Source organism: Histomonas meleagridis (assembly GCF_020186115.1).
Source record: "Histomonas meleagridis strain 2922-C6/04-10x chromosome Unknown contig_23, whole genome shotgun sequence".
Classification (NCBI taxonomy): Eukaryota; Parabasalia; order Tritrichomonadida; family Dientamoebidae; genus Histomonas; species Histomonas meleagridis.
This window is the reverse complement of record NW_027150820.1, coordinates 239972-255310: the sequence shown is the minus strand read 5'-3', so window position 1 is coordinate 255310 and position 15339 is coordinate 239972. Positions and strand designations below refer to the sequence as shown.

At 30.2% G+C, this 15339-nt stretch overlaps 5 protein-coding genes across 5 annotated transcripts; 3 read left to right on the top strand and 2 right to left on the bottom strand.

Moving 5' to 3' along the window:
- Positions 1-555: 555 nt before the first annotated feature.
- Positions 556-2421, bottom strand: GO595_003716 (Kinesin-like protein KIF6; the record flags this gene model as incomplete). The annotated part of the gene is made up of 1 exon (XM_067916768.1): positions 556-2421. One exon carries the CDS (start codon positions 2419-2421, stop codon positions 556-558), a length of 1866 nt encoding a protein of 621 aa, XP_067776003.1.
- A 397-nt stretch (positions 2422-2818) lies between these two features.
- On the top strand, positions 2819-5239 carry GO595_003715 (Type III restriction enzyme, res subunit family protein; the record flags this gene model as incomplete). Its single annotated transcript, XM_067916766.1, has 1 exon — positions 2819-5239. The coding sequence occupies one exon, from the start codon at positions 2819-2821 to the stop codon at positions 5237-5239; it is 2421 nt and encodes an 806-aa protein (XP_067776002.1).
- A 2575-nt stretch (positions 5240-7814) lies between these two features.
- GO595_003714 (TBC domain containing protein) lies at positions 7815-8951 on the top strand (the record flags this gene model as incomplete). Its single annotated transcript, XM_067916765.1, has 1 exon — positions 7815-8951. One exon carries the CDS (start codon positions 7815-7817, stop codon positions 8949-8951), a length of 1137 nt encoding a protein of 378 aa, XP_067776001.1.
- Positions 8952-9530: 579 nt separating this feature from the next.
- GO595_003713 (Ras GTPase) lies at positions 9531-10076 on the bottom strand (the record flags this gene model as incomplete). The annotated part of the gene is made up of 1 exon (XM_067916764.1): positions 9531-10076. One exon carries the CDS (start codon positions 10074-10076, stop codon positions 9531-9533), a length of 546 nt encoding a protein of 181 aa, XP_067776000.1.
- Positions 10077-12111: 2035 nt separating this feature from the next.
- GO595_003712 (ubiquitin ligase) lies at positions 12112-14211 on the top strand (the record flags this gene model as incomplete). The annotated part of the gene is made up of 1 exon (XM_067916763.1): positions 12112-14211. One exon carries the CDS (start codon positions 12112-12114, stop codon positions 14209-14211), a length of 2100 nt encoding a protein of 699 aa, XP_067775999.1.
- Between the last annotated feature and the right edge of the window lie 1128 nt (positions 14212-15339).

The window sequence follows — 15339 nt, the reverse complement described above, 5'->3', positions numbered from 1 at the left end:
GTGAAATATTTCATATATATTTGAGAAAAGAAAAACACCAATAATATAAGCATATCAAATATTCCACCATATATCTCTATATGAAAATATTTTTATTAAAATTTTATAAAAAACACTATTAAACAAAACACTAAATATTTTTGTTTGATAATATTTTTTAAATATAAAACACAGTAAGAAGCATTATTAATAAAAATGAACCCTCTTTTCTCAATGTGAAAACATTTACGATGGTGTGTATATGGCTCATAATGCAAAACAGCTACAAAACACGAAATATCTCTACATGAAAAAAGTTATGAAATAAAAAAACACTACGTAACATGAAACAAAATGAACATGTTTATCTCTACAAACACTTACTAAATACAAAGCACCAAATATTTTCATATGAAAGCACCCAATAAACAATAAACATAAAAGCACTAAGCAGCATTCACAAAACGTATTTATCTTGACATGAAAGCATTTATTTAATTTCGCAAGACGCATTTAATTTCTTTCTACAATATCATTCAAAATTACATTTCCAAACAAACAAACACACACAATTTATTAATTCAGCACCTGCAAGTTATGTATTATTGTATTATTCCAAAACTCTTCGAAGTCATTTTGTATTTCTTTCTTTGTCTGATGAAACTGGTTCTGCAGCTCAATGATTTCATCCTTTCGCATTTGCACTTCCTCAACTTTCTGTTCGAAGCTTTGGAGCACTTCATCGATTTCATCATTAATTTTCCTTTTAGCGTTTTCTAGTTCAACTTCGTCATCGAACATTTGCTTTTTCTCGTTTTCTTCTGTTTTATTATTAATTTCATTCTTTAGTTGACTTATAGCGTTATTAATTTGATCTCTTTCATCTTGTAGCGCGTTTCCTTTTTGTCTTAATTCCATTAATTCATCTGTTAAAGTTTTTGCCTTTTGACAATTTTCACTTAATGACTTTCGAATTTGTTGTACATTATCAAATTTATTGTGCGAATTATAAAACTCAATGTATGCGGCTTCTTTTGAGATTAATTTGTTCATCTTATTTCGATGTCGTGAATTAATTAACATAACTAAGTTTTGGACATTCTTTTGACTTTCATCAAGTCGTTGTTGTAATTGCGATACACGTAATGCTAAGTTATTCCCTTTTAAGATTAACCCTTTCATAAACTGGAAGCAAAATTGCGTTTGCGCTGAGCCATATACTTCTAATTGATCAGTATCGTCTTCGATAAATGATAATATCTTCGATTGTAATTCAACAGCTTCAGTTTCAGTGATAATCGTTGACGTACTACGATATGTCGTAGGATTCGATTCAAGTTGTAGTAGTTCCGCACGTAAACGTGATATTTCGTGGCGCAATTTGGTTATAAGCTCTTGCGGAGGAAGTTCTGATTGGTTGAGCTTTGATGTGGTCGAAACCGTCGAAACGCTTTCGGCAAATCGACATGTGATAATTGACTCCGAGATATGCGCTTTGTTGGTGGATATGGTGGCAATCATCGACGTTCGGACATTACCAATTAATGAATCTTTCAAAAATCGAGTTAGGACAGAATCACGAAATGGAATATGTTTTTGTTTTTGATTTAACCCAATGATAACATTCTGCAGAGTCAAGAGAGACTTGTTAATGAATTTGGCTTCGACTTTTCGTTGATTAACTTCATTACTTAATGAGGCAAATTTTTCCGATCCGGCTAAATCAACAAAATTGATCTTAGATGAAACAACTGAATCGCCTTTGAAGGTTTTGAAGTATAAGGTAAAGATTGTATGTGATCGTGACGAATATTTGTTGTTGACAGTCTCGGCTTTTTGACGTATACATTCACCAGCCCAAAAAAGCCGATGTGCATCTTCGATTGTTTGTGCTCGTTCAATAGAAAGATCACGGCAAATAATTTTTTTACCTGTATCTGCTAATGTAACTTTACGAAGATCTTCAAGTTTTTGCATTTGATTTCCTCCTATTTGTGTAAGGAGGTCATAAGCAGTATTGTTATAAATTTCTAAGTATGAAATAGAGATTTCAGTATTAGAATTTTGTTGTACTTTATCATATGTATATTGAATAGCTCTAGGAACAATACCCATATATTGAGGAGTACCATCTCCTGTGATTGTAAATGTTTTTCCACTACCTGTTTGACCATAAGCAAATAATGTAGAATTGTATCCTTCAAGTGTATGATCAATTAATGACATAGCAACATCTTTAAATATGTCCTCTTGTTTAGAATCTTTCCAAAATACATTACTAAAAGAAAAATAATGTTCTGTAGGACTTGATGAATTAGGATTTGATATTTCAAATCGAAGAGCCCTAGGATCTATCTCATCAACATGGACCCCAGGATAATCTTCATTTGGATTACTACAAGGCCTAACACGTGCATAAACTTTAATATTTTCTTCGCTCATATGGGATTTATGGGGCACCCCACGAAGAAGAAGTTTAAAAAACAGAAGTAGAAAAACAATTTGGAAGGTATTCTTTAGTTCAAACAACTGAATTAAAGATCATGATATAAACCATATATTTTTTTTAACGAGCTCGGAAATATACTCGATCAGTAGTTCTTTTCTTGAAAAGAATTGGACAACCGCAACGATCACATCTAGTATTTTCTCGTGTTATAACAACCACTGTTTTTCCGCATGAAGTACATATATAATCAGTCGGCATTACAAATCTTAATTTGGGAAGTTTGTTCGATCGAAGAAAGACCGTTATTAAATTTGGTGTGCCCCCAATAACCGTCGTAAGAAGTGAATTTCACCACCAACAATGAAGTTGCTTTTATCATTTTGACATAAAATGGAATCTTCTCCAACGAATAATGACGAATCTTTTGTTGAAATTACAAGCTGGCCTACAATGGATTTCCCACGTGTTGAAATTGAAAGAAATCAAGATGATACTTATGTAGAATCAGATCCCACAACTCTTACATCATTTATTTATCCTAGTAATGTTGTTCGAAGAAATTATCAATTTGAAATTACACAAGAATGTTTTCATCAAAATACATTAGTATGTTTACCTACAGGAACAGGTAAAACATTAATTGCTGCAGTAGCAATGGCTAATTTCCATAGATGGTTTCCAAAAGGGAAAATTATTTTTATGGCAACTACACGAAATCTTGTTAATCAACAAGTTTCATCATGTTATTCATTTACTAATATCCCACATGATCACATTACAATCATCATGGGAAATAGTGCCTCAAAAACACGAAAAGCAATTTGGGACAAATATTCAATATTTTTTTGTACACCACAAATTGTCCAAAATGACATAAGGAAAAAGCGTCTAGATCCGACCAAAATCATTTTACTTGTATTTGATGAAGCTCATCATGCCAAAGGTAATCATTCATATTCACAAGTAGTTCGAATGGTTGCAGCTCACACTAGTCAATTCCGTATCATTGGCCTTTCAGCAACGCCAGGCAATGATATTTCGTCTATTCAATCAGTAATTTATAATCTCATGATCAGCAAAATCATTTATAAAGATACCGAAGATCCCGAACTGAAACAATATCAAAACAAAACAGATGTTGAAATCGTTACAGTGCCATTAGGTAATGAAGAATCAATATTAACCAAATGTTTAGGCAAATGTATATCATCACTTGCCTCACAATTACAATCCAAAGGATATTTAACAACATCAAATCCGAAAAGTTTAACACGCGGTGCAGTATGGGTTGCCATGAATAATTATCAAAAGTATTCTACAAATCCGAAAGATAAATACATATGTATTGAAATGTTTGGGATCTTACTAAGTTTAGCATCGATGTATGAAAAGTTAACTAAATATGGCACTGAAATCTTCAACGATTCCTTAAATGATTTCATCAAGAAAAAGAAAGACACAGAGATCAAACGCAAATTATTAATAACGCCAGAATTTCAAGCATTAATTAAAGCAACTCAAAAACATAAAAACATTTCACATCCGAAACTTTTCAAACTTATAGAAATTCTTGAAGACTTTTATCAAAACAATACACAATCACGTTCAATAATATTTACCCAATTTCGAGCAGTTGCATATGAAATAGTTGAACAATTAAAGAATGTACCAAACATTAAGCCATCTATTTTCATTGGGAAAACAAACACACGTAAAAATGAAGGGTTAAATGATTCGACGCAATTAGAAATAGTATCATTATTTCGACGCGGTAGTATTAATTGTATAGTCGCTACATCAGTCGGTGAAGAAGGATTAGATATCGGAGAAGTCGATTTAATTATATGTTATGATACACCTTCATCACCATTAAAGACGGTCCAAAGAATGGGTCGAACAGGACGTAAAAGATCGGGAAAAGTTATCTTTTTAATGGCCGAAGGTTATGAAGAGAAGGAACTGAACAAGGCAAAGATCACAAGTAACTTCATTAAGAGCAAATTAATTAATCCTGAAAATAATAACTTTGTGTTTTATGAACCTGAAATTCCAAATATACCATTAACACGTGACTTAAATGTAATTAATTTACGTTGTGGTAATACAGAACAAAATCGAAGTTTATACAAATTCGGGATTACAAAAGTTAAAACAACATCGAACTTACAAAGAAATGAATCACATGCACTCGAATGTTGTTTTGGGGATAAATTAAAATATGATCGAATCGAATTAAATAATGAACATATTGTATCAAATCAAACATTCATTATATCACATTCAAATGAATCAAATATATTCGAAACAATACAAATGAATTCATTAAATTGCGGCGATGAAAATGAAATAGATAAAATTCTAATGGAATATTCTGACGGAGATGAACCACAAGTTAAAAAGGATTCGCAATACTTCTTAAGTTCTGACTCTGACTCTGATTTATTCAATGACGACGAATTAGAAGATGAATCCGATTCATTCATATCAAAGCCGAAAATTACAAATATTAACATTGTTAACAACACGCAACAGAACCCATTCGTAATAGCGAACTCTTCTGACGACGAAAAGTTCCTAAGCGATGAAAGTGACTTCGACGAAGGCGAACTGAGGTCGTTCTTGAATGAGAACGAAGAGGAAAGCGAAGTGCAGAACGCAAAAGGAATCCAGACAAACGCTTTCGGTACACCGCTGTCGTCGCCGGACCTGATTAAGCCAAACGCAAACAGAAGCATCAGCAGACTGTTTAATACACCGCTGCAGTCGCCGTTCTTGGACGACGTCGAATTCGACGATGTTGAAGTTGTTTGAGTAAACTGTGTAATTTGTTTGTTCGAATTCACTAAAGTATCATTTGGGGATTTATGTTTTTTAAATTTCACTTCTTCAAGCGCTAAAGTTTTAATGAAGTGACTGACTGAGGCATTACTCGAATAATTTCTTTATTAGTACTTACAACGTTTTATATATAAAATCATTAAAGTATCATTTGGGAATTTATGTTTTTTAAATTTCACTTCTTCAAGCGCTAAAGTTTTAATGAAGTGACTGACTGAGGCATTACTCGAATAATTTCTTTATTAGTACTTACAACGTTTTATATATATAATCATTAAAGTATCATTTGGGAATTTATGTTTTTTAAATTTCACTTCTTCAAGCGCTAAAGTTTTAATGAAGTGACTGACTGAGGCATTACTCGAATAATTTCTTTATTAGTACTTACAACGTTTTATATATAAAATCATTAAAGTATCATTTGGGAATTTATGTTTTTTTAAATTTCACTTCTTCAAGCGCTAAAGTTTTAATGAAGTGACTGACTGAGGCATTACTCGAATAATTTCTTTATTAGTACTTACAACGTTTTATATATAAAATCATTAAAGTATCATTTGGGAATTTATGTTTTTTAAATTTCACTTCTTCAAGCGCTAAAGTTTTAATGAAGTGACTGACTGAGGCATTACTCGAATAATTTCTTTATTAGTACTTACAACGTTTTATATATATAATCATTAAAGTATCATTTGGGAATTTATGTTTTTTTAAATTTCACTTCTTCAAGCGCTAAAGTTTTAATGAAGTGACTGACTGAGGCATTACTCGAATAATTTCTTTATTAGTACTTACAACGTTTTATATATATAATCATTAAAGTATCATTTGGGAATTTATGTTTTTTAAATTTCACTTCTTCAAGCGCTAAAGTTTTAATGAAGTGACTGACTGAGGCATTACTCGAATAATTTCTTTATTAGTACTTACAACGTTTTATATATAAAATCATTAAAGTATCATTTGGGAATTTATGTTTTTTAAATTTCACTTCTTCAAGCGCTAAAGTTTTAATGAAGTGACTGACTGAGGCATTACTCGAATAATTTCTTTATTAGTACTTACAACGTTTTATATATAAAATCATTAAAGTATCATTTGGGAATTTATGTTTTTTTAAATTTCACTTCTTCAAGCGCTAAAGTTTTAATGAAGTGACTGACTGAGGCATTACTCGAATAATTTCTTTATTAGTACTTACAACGTTTTATATATATAATCATTAAAGTATCATTTGGGAATTTATGTTTTTTAAATTTCACTTCTTCAAGCGCTAAAGTTTTAATGAAGTGACTGACTGAGGCATTACTCGAATAATTTCTTTATTAGTACTTACAACGTTTTGTGTATAAAATCACTTTCACTGGTGATTTATCAGAAATAAATTGTAAATTTTGTGGTAATGATACTAAATTTGTAAAGAAGAACAAACATTAGTAATAGTTTCCCAATAATATTTACCATTAGGTTCAACGCTTAAAATTTTTGGACAAAATTCTTGTAGATAAAATGGTATACATTCGATGACTGTTTGAAGTCTTTCACGGATTAATACACGAAAGAAATATATTGGTTCAGGTAATAATGAGAAATTCATGTTTGAAGTTTAGATACAGATAATTGTATAAATATTTTATCGATTTCTCAACCAACATTTACATATATTGCAAACGTTGAAAAGAATTGATATATTTTAGTGTCATTAATATTCGGTAAAATATTCACAAATATTTGGAAAAATGTATTTGAAGGAAATTGTACAATATTAAACTTAAACATTGAACATATTATATCATGAATTAATTACATTGTATAATAATTATATTTATTATATTGATTTGAAATTGCAATTTACGTAAAAGACATTGAAAACATAACTCTAAAAACTCATTGCATTTTTCTAATGCTTTTGGATGATTCGAATTAAATAATTTATTATAACGTTTGAAACTTATTCGAAATCTTTTTTCTTCTTTACTTTCCATTATAATATTTTGAAGTTGATCAATTATATTTGCATCAATTTGAGGGAAAATCGAATAAAATTTCGTTGATGTACGTATGAAATAAGTAAATATTCCATATGAATTAAATTCATTAAATTTCTGGAAAATAATTATTATTAAACTGCATGTTATGAAGTTTATATTAGTTTTGCATTATAAATATCATTTTTCGTGAAATATGAATACATTGAAACGTTCACTGCTCACTTCACCTGGTATATAATCTTTAGTCAATTTCGCGCGGAACGTTTTGGACGATCAGCAGTTTATCTGTGTGGAAAAGTTCTATCATTTGGTGAAGTGGACGTAAGCATTACTCATTTTGGCGAAAATATTTTCTGTGATATTATATCAAAAATCTGTGTACAAACGATAGACAAATTAAATGATCACGAAAACTGTTTTAACAGAAAAAAACCATCGTCGTTTTGAAATTTCCAAAAGTGTATGGTTTTTGTACGATGGCGTTATTTGAATGATATTTAATCGATTCAATCACAAAATAACGGTTTGTAAGGCTGGCGCAATTTTTGCTTTTTTAGATGAGGAAAAAAGTTAACTTCGGAACTTCTAAAGGTCCGAAGATAAAACGTTCTTCAACACCAGATGCATTTAATTCCAATAAATCAAGAGGGAGCCATCAATCATCTTCAAATAATGAATTCGCTAAGATTTCACAAGAAAAAGAAATAGAAGAATTATTATCAGCTAAAATAATCGACGTTGAAAGAATACGTGCTGATTCATGGGCAGGTATTCCAGATAAGTTTAGAGCTCAAGTGTGGAGATTATTTCTTGATTATGAGCCTGTGAATTCCGTACTAAAAGAAACAACCTTAGCGCATAAAAGAAGCGATTACTTTGATTGCGTTGGAAGAGTTTTTACAAAGGATATTTGGACAAATTCACAAAAACAAACCGAAAGTCAAATCCTTAGAGATCTGCCTAGAACAAGTATCACCATTCTACGTAATGAACGAATCCAATCCCTCCTTAACCGTGTTTTGTTTGTATGGTCAATTCGTCATCCAGCTTCAGATTATGTTCAAGGAATGAATGATCTTTTGCAAGTGTTTTTCTTCACATTCCTCCTCCCAAAGTGTCCAGGGAAGGATATTTCAGAGATTTTTTCTATGAAAAACCTTGATTTTCTTTCCGAAGATATAATCAATGAAATCGAAGCCGATTGTTTCTGGTGCTTTTCCAAACTTCTTGATGGCCTCCAAGATCTTTATACTAAGGATCAACCAGGCATATATCGAATGCTCGAATCTTTATCAACAGTAATTGATCGCGTTGATCCAGCTCTTAGTCGTCACATTCGTGACGAAGGGATACAGTATCAAGAATTTGCATTTAGATGGATGAATTGTTTCTTAGTTCGTGAGTTCCCAATGGAATTGATATTTAGACTCTGGGATTTTTATCTCAGTAATCACACTAAAATATCAACAACGCACGTATACATATGCGCAGCTTTGATGACCACACTCTCACCAAAGTTATGTGGACTTTCTCATTCTGAATTCATTGTTCAGATACAATCATTGCACAAAAACAAATGGACTATTCAAGATTTGGACGTGATAATAGCTCAAGCTTATGTGTATGAAAAAATGTTTTCTCGATCACCATCACATCTTAGATCGTCTTCTCTCCCAAACTTTGATAAAATATAACTCGATTTAATTTCTATTGTAAAGTTTACGCATAAATTTATAAGTTTTTGTTGTGAATGTAAATGAATAATTTTGGTTCTCTTTCAATACATAACAGAAAAAACTTAAATAATACTAATGATGTTAATTAGCTGCCCAACGAATTCTCTGGTTAAAACTCGAAATTAATTTATGGAAATCAACTGTTGTTGAGTGAACGATCAAAAATGATTTAATATTTATAAAAATTAAAATATAAATTTTTGAAAATTACACCGATAAATCGTAGCTATCTTTTACATAATTACTATACATCAATATGTTAATATAAATTTTGATTTTCTAGCAATTTTGATCTGGAAAAAAGGTTTCTGCTTGCACAAATATGTTTAACTTTTTCACAAACCGTTTGGAAACACCGTAAATTTGCTAAACGTCTGATTAAGTAAAGCACTCAATCCGACCGTATCAAAAATAATCAATTCAAAATTGAAACAAATTTTTTTATGAATACTTTTTTCAGTTGAAACTCCAGCCGCCGGTTTTGAAACATAGGGAGAAAAAATTTTCTTATTTGATTGGTTTTTATTAATTTGGTTCCTAAAGAAGGTTGCAGCATCCATCTTTCTTTTCTTTCGTGAGAATTAATTTTCCGACCAATTGAAAAGCTTCATCAACATTTATTTTGTTTGCAGCAGATGTTTCGAGGAATAACCCTTTGTACTTATCAGCAACAGCTTTTCCTTCCTGCGTTGTTACTTGTCTTTGATCTTGTAAATCACATTTGTTTCCAAGTAAAACAAACTTGAAAGGGTCTCTTTCCTTTAGTACAGATATTTGTTCGAGAAGTTGTTCAGCCATTCTAAGAGTACTAAGTTGAATGATTGAATAAACAACGATAAATACATGGCCTGTGGCTAAGTACTGATCTCTTAAAGCTTGGTATTCTTCTTGGCCTGCTGTATCTGCAATTTCGACTTTGAGAACTTGTCCTTCTGGCATTTTGATTTCAGCTTCATAATTATTCTCGAGTGTTGGGTCGTAGACTGTAGAAAACTTGTCACGGATATAGCGCACAACGATTGATGTCTTGCCAACACCACCATCGCCAACAATTACCACTGTCTTTGGAGCATCGTTTGTCATCTCTAAATTGTAATGACTTTCAATAACTTTTTGACAACTAACTGATTTCAAATTCAAATTCTTTGTTCACAAAATCTTCGTAGCAATTTATGACTGTTAAAAAAACCTTTTGTTATTTTGAGATTTCTTATAGTTTGTATATGTTTGCCTCCCTTGAACATTCGTATGTGATAAATAAATAAAATAATTTTTTAAAATATCGAAAAAAAATTTAATTAAATCAAGAATTTTAATTTATGAATTGACAATAAATTTGAAAATTATAATGAAACAATGTTTGCCTATTCTATTGATTCTTTTTTATCACTATTTTCTTTTTTGAACCTATAGAATTTACAGTCGAATTTTTCCCGCCATAACATAACGTTTTTTTATATTCGCTTTTTTCTTTTTTATCTTTAGTGTCTGAAACTAAATTTTTTTAAAATTTTTGACATCTTTATACGTACCAGAATTGGATTTCATTTTTTATCTGCTTTTATTTAGTAGAAACTTATTGCTTAAAAAAAATTCGAGTTTTTCATTTTCCAGTCTTGCACACCATGGTGTTTATAAAAAACGGCTATTTTCAATTCCTTTGAAAAAATTCAATCCAATTCTATGTTACCCAATTTTGTATCATCACTTTTGATAAAATTATATTCCACTTTTAACATTTCAAAAAGTTGAGGGTGTTTGATAAAATAGGCGAAAATTGCACGCTGAAGAACTTTTTGCATTTAAATTCACTCTTTATGTAATTAAAGGTTTTTATTTTGCTACAAAAACCACTTTTATCTTTTAATGTACCCGTTGTAAAATTCTTTTAAGTAAACTATTTCCCAAGCAAATGATTCAAATTGTAACATGCATACTTTACTTCTTAAATATTTTTTCATATTACTTTAAAGAGCTTTCTTGAGGTTTTTTATTAAAATCTTAAATTTCTCAAAACAATATCAAAAGCAAAAAAATCAAAATTTGTCCAGCAAATTTCTAAACATTCAAATAAACATTATTATTATAAAACACACGACAAAACAAAAGGTTAATCGCAGAAGAAAAAAAGATCAGATATTTAAATTATTGTTGATGTGTTTTTAAAAAAAATTATAACTTCAAAAGAGATGGATACTGTAAAAATAGTTTATTTTCTGGCTTTTTTGGCTTCGCGTTTGAGACGTGCTCTTTCGGCAGAATCTTTTTTACCACCAACATTATGTGCAGATTGGCTTGAATTACCATTAATTTTCAAGTCGCTTGCAATTGCTTTGAAGAGTTTTTTCCTTGTATTTATTGTTGTATTGATTGGAACTTTTTTACCGTTTTCCTCTTTAAAAAACACCACAGATAGCCTTCCAAAACGCCAAAAATCTCTTGGGTGTCTTCTTTCTGGTTCTAATTTTCCTTCAAATCCTAATGTCTTAACAGCACGAACCATAGCATTAATATTTGGATTTTCAATACCTTCTTCTTTTGAAATTTTTCTGCCTTCTGTTCTTTTTAGCGCAGAATCTAAGTAAAGAGGGTAAACTTTTACCTCATTATGATTCATTGGATAAAAATATTAAAAAGTTTACATGAAAAGTGTAAAGGTGTGTTTGTCACTTTTAAATTTTCAATTGGGAGCGTATGTTCTTGGATATCCATAAAGAATTTACTAAACAATCAATTGTTTTTTTTTTTTAATATTTTTTACTTTAGCTAATTGACTTTTAATTAAAAAATGTAATGAAGAAATGAAATGTTAATTATTTGAAATCTATGTAAAAATAAAATTTGATGAACAACTTTAGATTATTAATAATCTAATCATCTTTAGATTTATACATGATAGTTCTTTATTTAATTAGGTTCTTTACATTTTTAAAATAAAGTACATACAATTTTTAAAAATTTATTCACAACTTCAGAATTAGGTTATACCAGAAGAATGTGTTTTGCTAACTGATGCTATGCTTCACATTTTGCATTTATTTGTTTATAGAGGGAAATTACATTTTCCGTGGCACTTTTTTGGCTAATTGGTTGGCTGCTTAAAGAAATTTCAAAATTTATGGACCCAAGAGTTGCTTTAAGATGTTATATAACGCAAGCTCTAGAAGGGTGTGATGGACTTGAATGCAAAAATGTTGAATGTTGTTCTTGTAAAGATTTTGCAAACAAGAATTTATCAAAAAAGGAATTATTCAATCATGCAACAGAACTTGCCAAAAAGCATGGAACAGATCCAAAGCTTTGTGAAAATTTATCACCACTTCAAACATGTCCAAACATCAAAGGAATCATCTCAAAGTTTCCAACTCATGTTCAATTTTTAAAAAAGGAAGTAGAACCACAAGCTGTTGTTGATGTTTTTAAAGATTCCAAAGCATTTTCATATCTTTTATTATCAAATAATGATCGTTTTTCATTTACAAATTTAGCCCTTGATGACAACCTATGTAAAGAATTTTATCAAGATCTTGAAGAAAGGTCTGATATACTCAAAGTTATTTTAGATCCCTTAAGTACGTTAGCTCTTGAATTGTCAACCAATAATTTACTTACTTTTTATAACATCCGTGCCCATATTCTTTGTCTCTTTTTCCTTTCTCTTTTTTCATGTTCTGATGGTTCCGAACCAATTTTTGATTTAGTCAATAATTTATTAACGTTTTGTTCTTCCCATTTAGATTTCTTATTCACGCAAATTTCGAGTCTCCCATTTGTATCCACCCAAATTCTAGGGATTATACAAGAAAGTCTTACAGTTCATACCATATTACATCTTGACAATCCATATGTCAAACCCATTGAACAATTATCAATTTTCATCCATAACTTATCACAACACAACAAACATGTTTCGAATTCATTATTTTCCAATGACATCTTATCTGATAGCTTATATACAAAGTCATGTTTAGAACGTGAATTAAATTCACACATCAAAAACTCGAAGAATTTTTACTTCTTAACATATTCCACTGTCTTAAATCTCACTTATAAGTCACGTATTCTCAGTGAATTCTTAACGTTTTGTCAAGAAACGTATGCGCGTGATAACTTATTACGAATGATTGCGACCGAGCGACGACAAATATCACCGCGCGACATCCAATTATATTTAGAAGTTAGTCGCAACAATTTAATTGAAGACACGTTAAATCAAATCTCGAATTTCTCGGCTGATCAATTAGTTCTTAAACTTGTTGTAGTGTTTAAAGGTGAACAAGGCGTAGACGCAGGCGGTGTATCACGCGAATTCTTTTATTTGTTGTGTAATAATTTGTTTTCACCTGATTACGGAATGTTTTCTAAGACATCGAATGGTAAATATTGGTTTGCGGAAGGATCTGAAACGACAGTGTCACCATTTTACTTCTCATTATTTGGTACTATTGTTGGGTTAGCGATCTATAATAGTATTATATTACCTATTCGATTTCCTATTTTGTTATATAAGAAATTGTCCGGAGAGAAAATTAGTCTTCAAGATTATCATGAAATTGATCCAACTTTAGTTGAATCGTTATTAAATTTAAAGGAAATGGTTCAATCGAAAGTTGATATTTCTGATGCTGAATTAACATTTTCTGTTACCGTTGATAACTTTGGAGCTATTGAAGAAATTCCACTTAAAGAAAATGGCGAAAATATATATGTTACTAATGATAACTTTAATGAATATTTGGAGTTATATACCGAATATTTATTAAACAAATCAATTAATATGCAATTCACTAACTTCCAAAAAGGTTATAAACGATTATGTAACAACAGCTTATTAAACATATTTCGGAGTGAAGAACTTGACGTGTTAGTAAGCGGAGAAGAAATTGTCGATTGGAACTTATTAAAAGAAAACACAAAGTACTCTGATGGATACACAAAAGACTCGATACAAGTCAAATGGTTCTGGGAAATATTCGACGAAATGAGCGACGAACAAAAGCAAATGTTCTTCAGGTTCTCGACTGGTAGCGACCGAATACCAGTCAGCGGGCTAAATGACTTCAAGTTGGTGATACAGAAGACAAATGACCCAACGAAGTTGCCGATATCGCACACGTGCTTTAACATATTCGCGCTGCCAACTTATCAATCGAAGGATGTAATGAAGGAGAAAATATTGATATCGATACAGAATACAGAGGGATTTGGATTGATATGATATGGAATTATGAGTTAGAAAGTAGTTAATAATAAAATTTCATTTTAAGGAATTCGTTTATACATATGCAGGAACAAGAAAAGGGAAACATAACTTCAGAAAATTGATTTTATAAAAGTGCATTTTGTGTTGGAAAATAGCAAATATCCGACCGTTAAAATTTGAGAGCGCTGTGATTTTTTTTAAGTTTTTCTGAGTTTATTTGGCCTACTTTTTCTTGTATACTTGTGGTATTAAATTAAGTTTCCGGTTAGTCGCTCGATTGTGAGCTTTACTCATACGATATACTTCTATGTAATTTGATCGGCATACAGACTGCATAAATTTTTTTAGGTGGTGCTACACGTGTACATGGGTATGCAATTAATAATATTCCATATCCCGAATAATTATTGAATACAACAAGTTATATAAAATTTTATATTATAATATTATAATTATAGAATTATACAAATTCATTAAAAAAAATCTTTCATATAAAATTTCATGAAAAAATTATCATTGTCTTCGTTAATCAAATTTCAATTTTTTAAAACAACTTTAAGTACTGTTGTACTTCGGGGATACTTGTTTATTTATAATCATAAAAAATTTTAAAATGTTATTGCGAAAGAGTTCGATGAGTTGTAATGTTCGGATTTTATATGTAAATGTGGTTGTCGAATTCATTATCTTGGAAATCTTTCGCAAATGGATCTTCTTCTTTAATATTTATGTTGTTATCAGTTGAAATTATTGTATTTATGTTTTCTTCATTTTCGGAATTTGATTCAACTTCATTTAGATTTGAGGAAATCTTTGTGCGTTTTCGATGACGAATCAATAAAACTGTGAGCAAAATTATTATTATAATAACTATTACGACAACACAAATAATTATTATAATAATATTCGTTTGATTAACGTTTTCAATATTTTCATTGTTTGCATTAATTATAAAATAATAATTTGAATAAAATGAATATGAAATTAAATATTGGATGATTGTATATTTATAAAATATGAATTCTGAATACGTGAAATAACTATTTAAATTACTAAATGTTAAATATAATGATTGCGACGAAAATGTATTAATAATAACTGTTTTCGTAATGGTTATAGTTTGAATTAATATAAATGAATGAG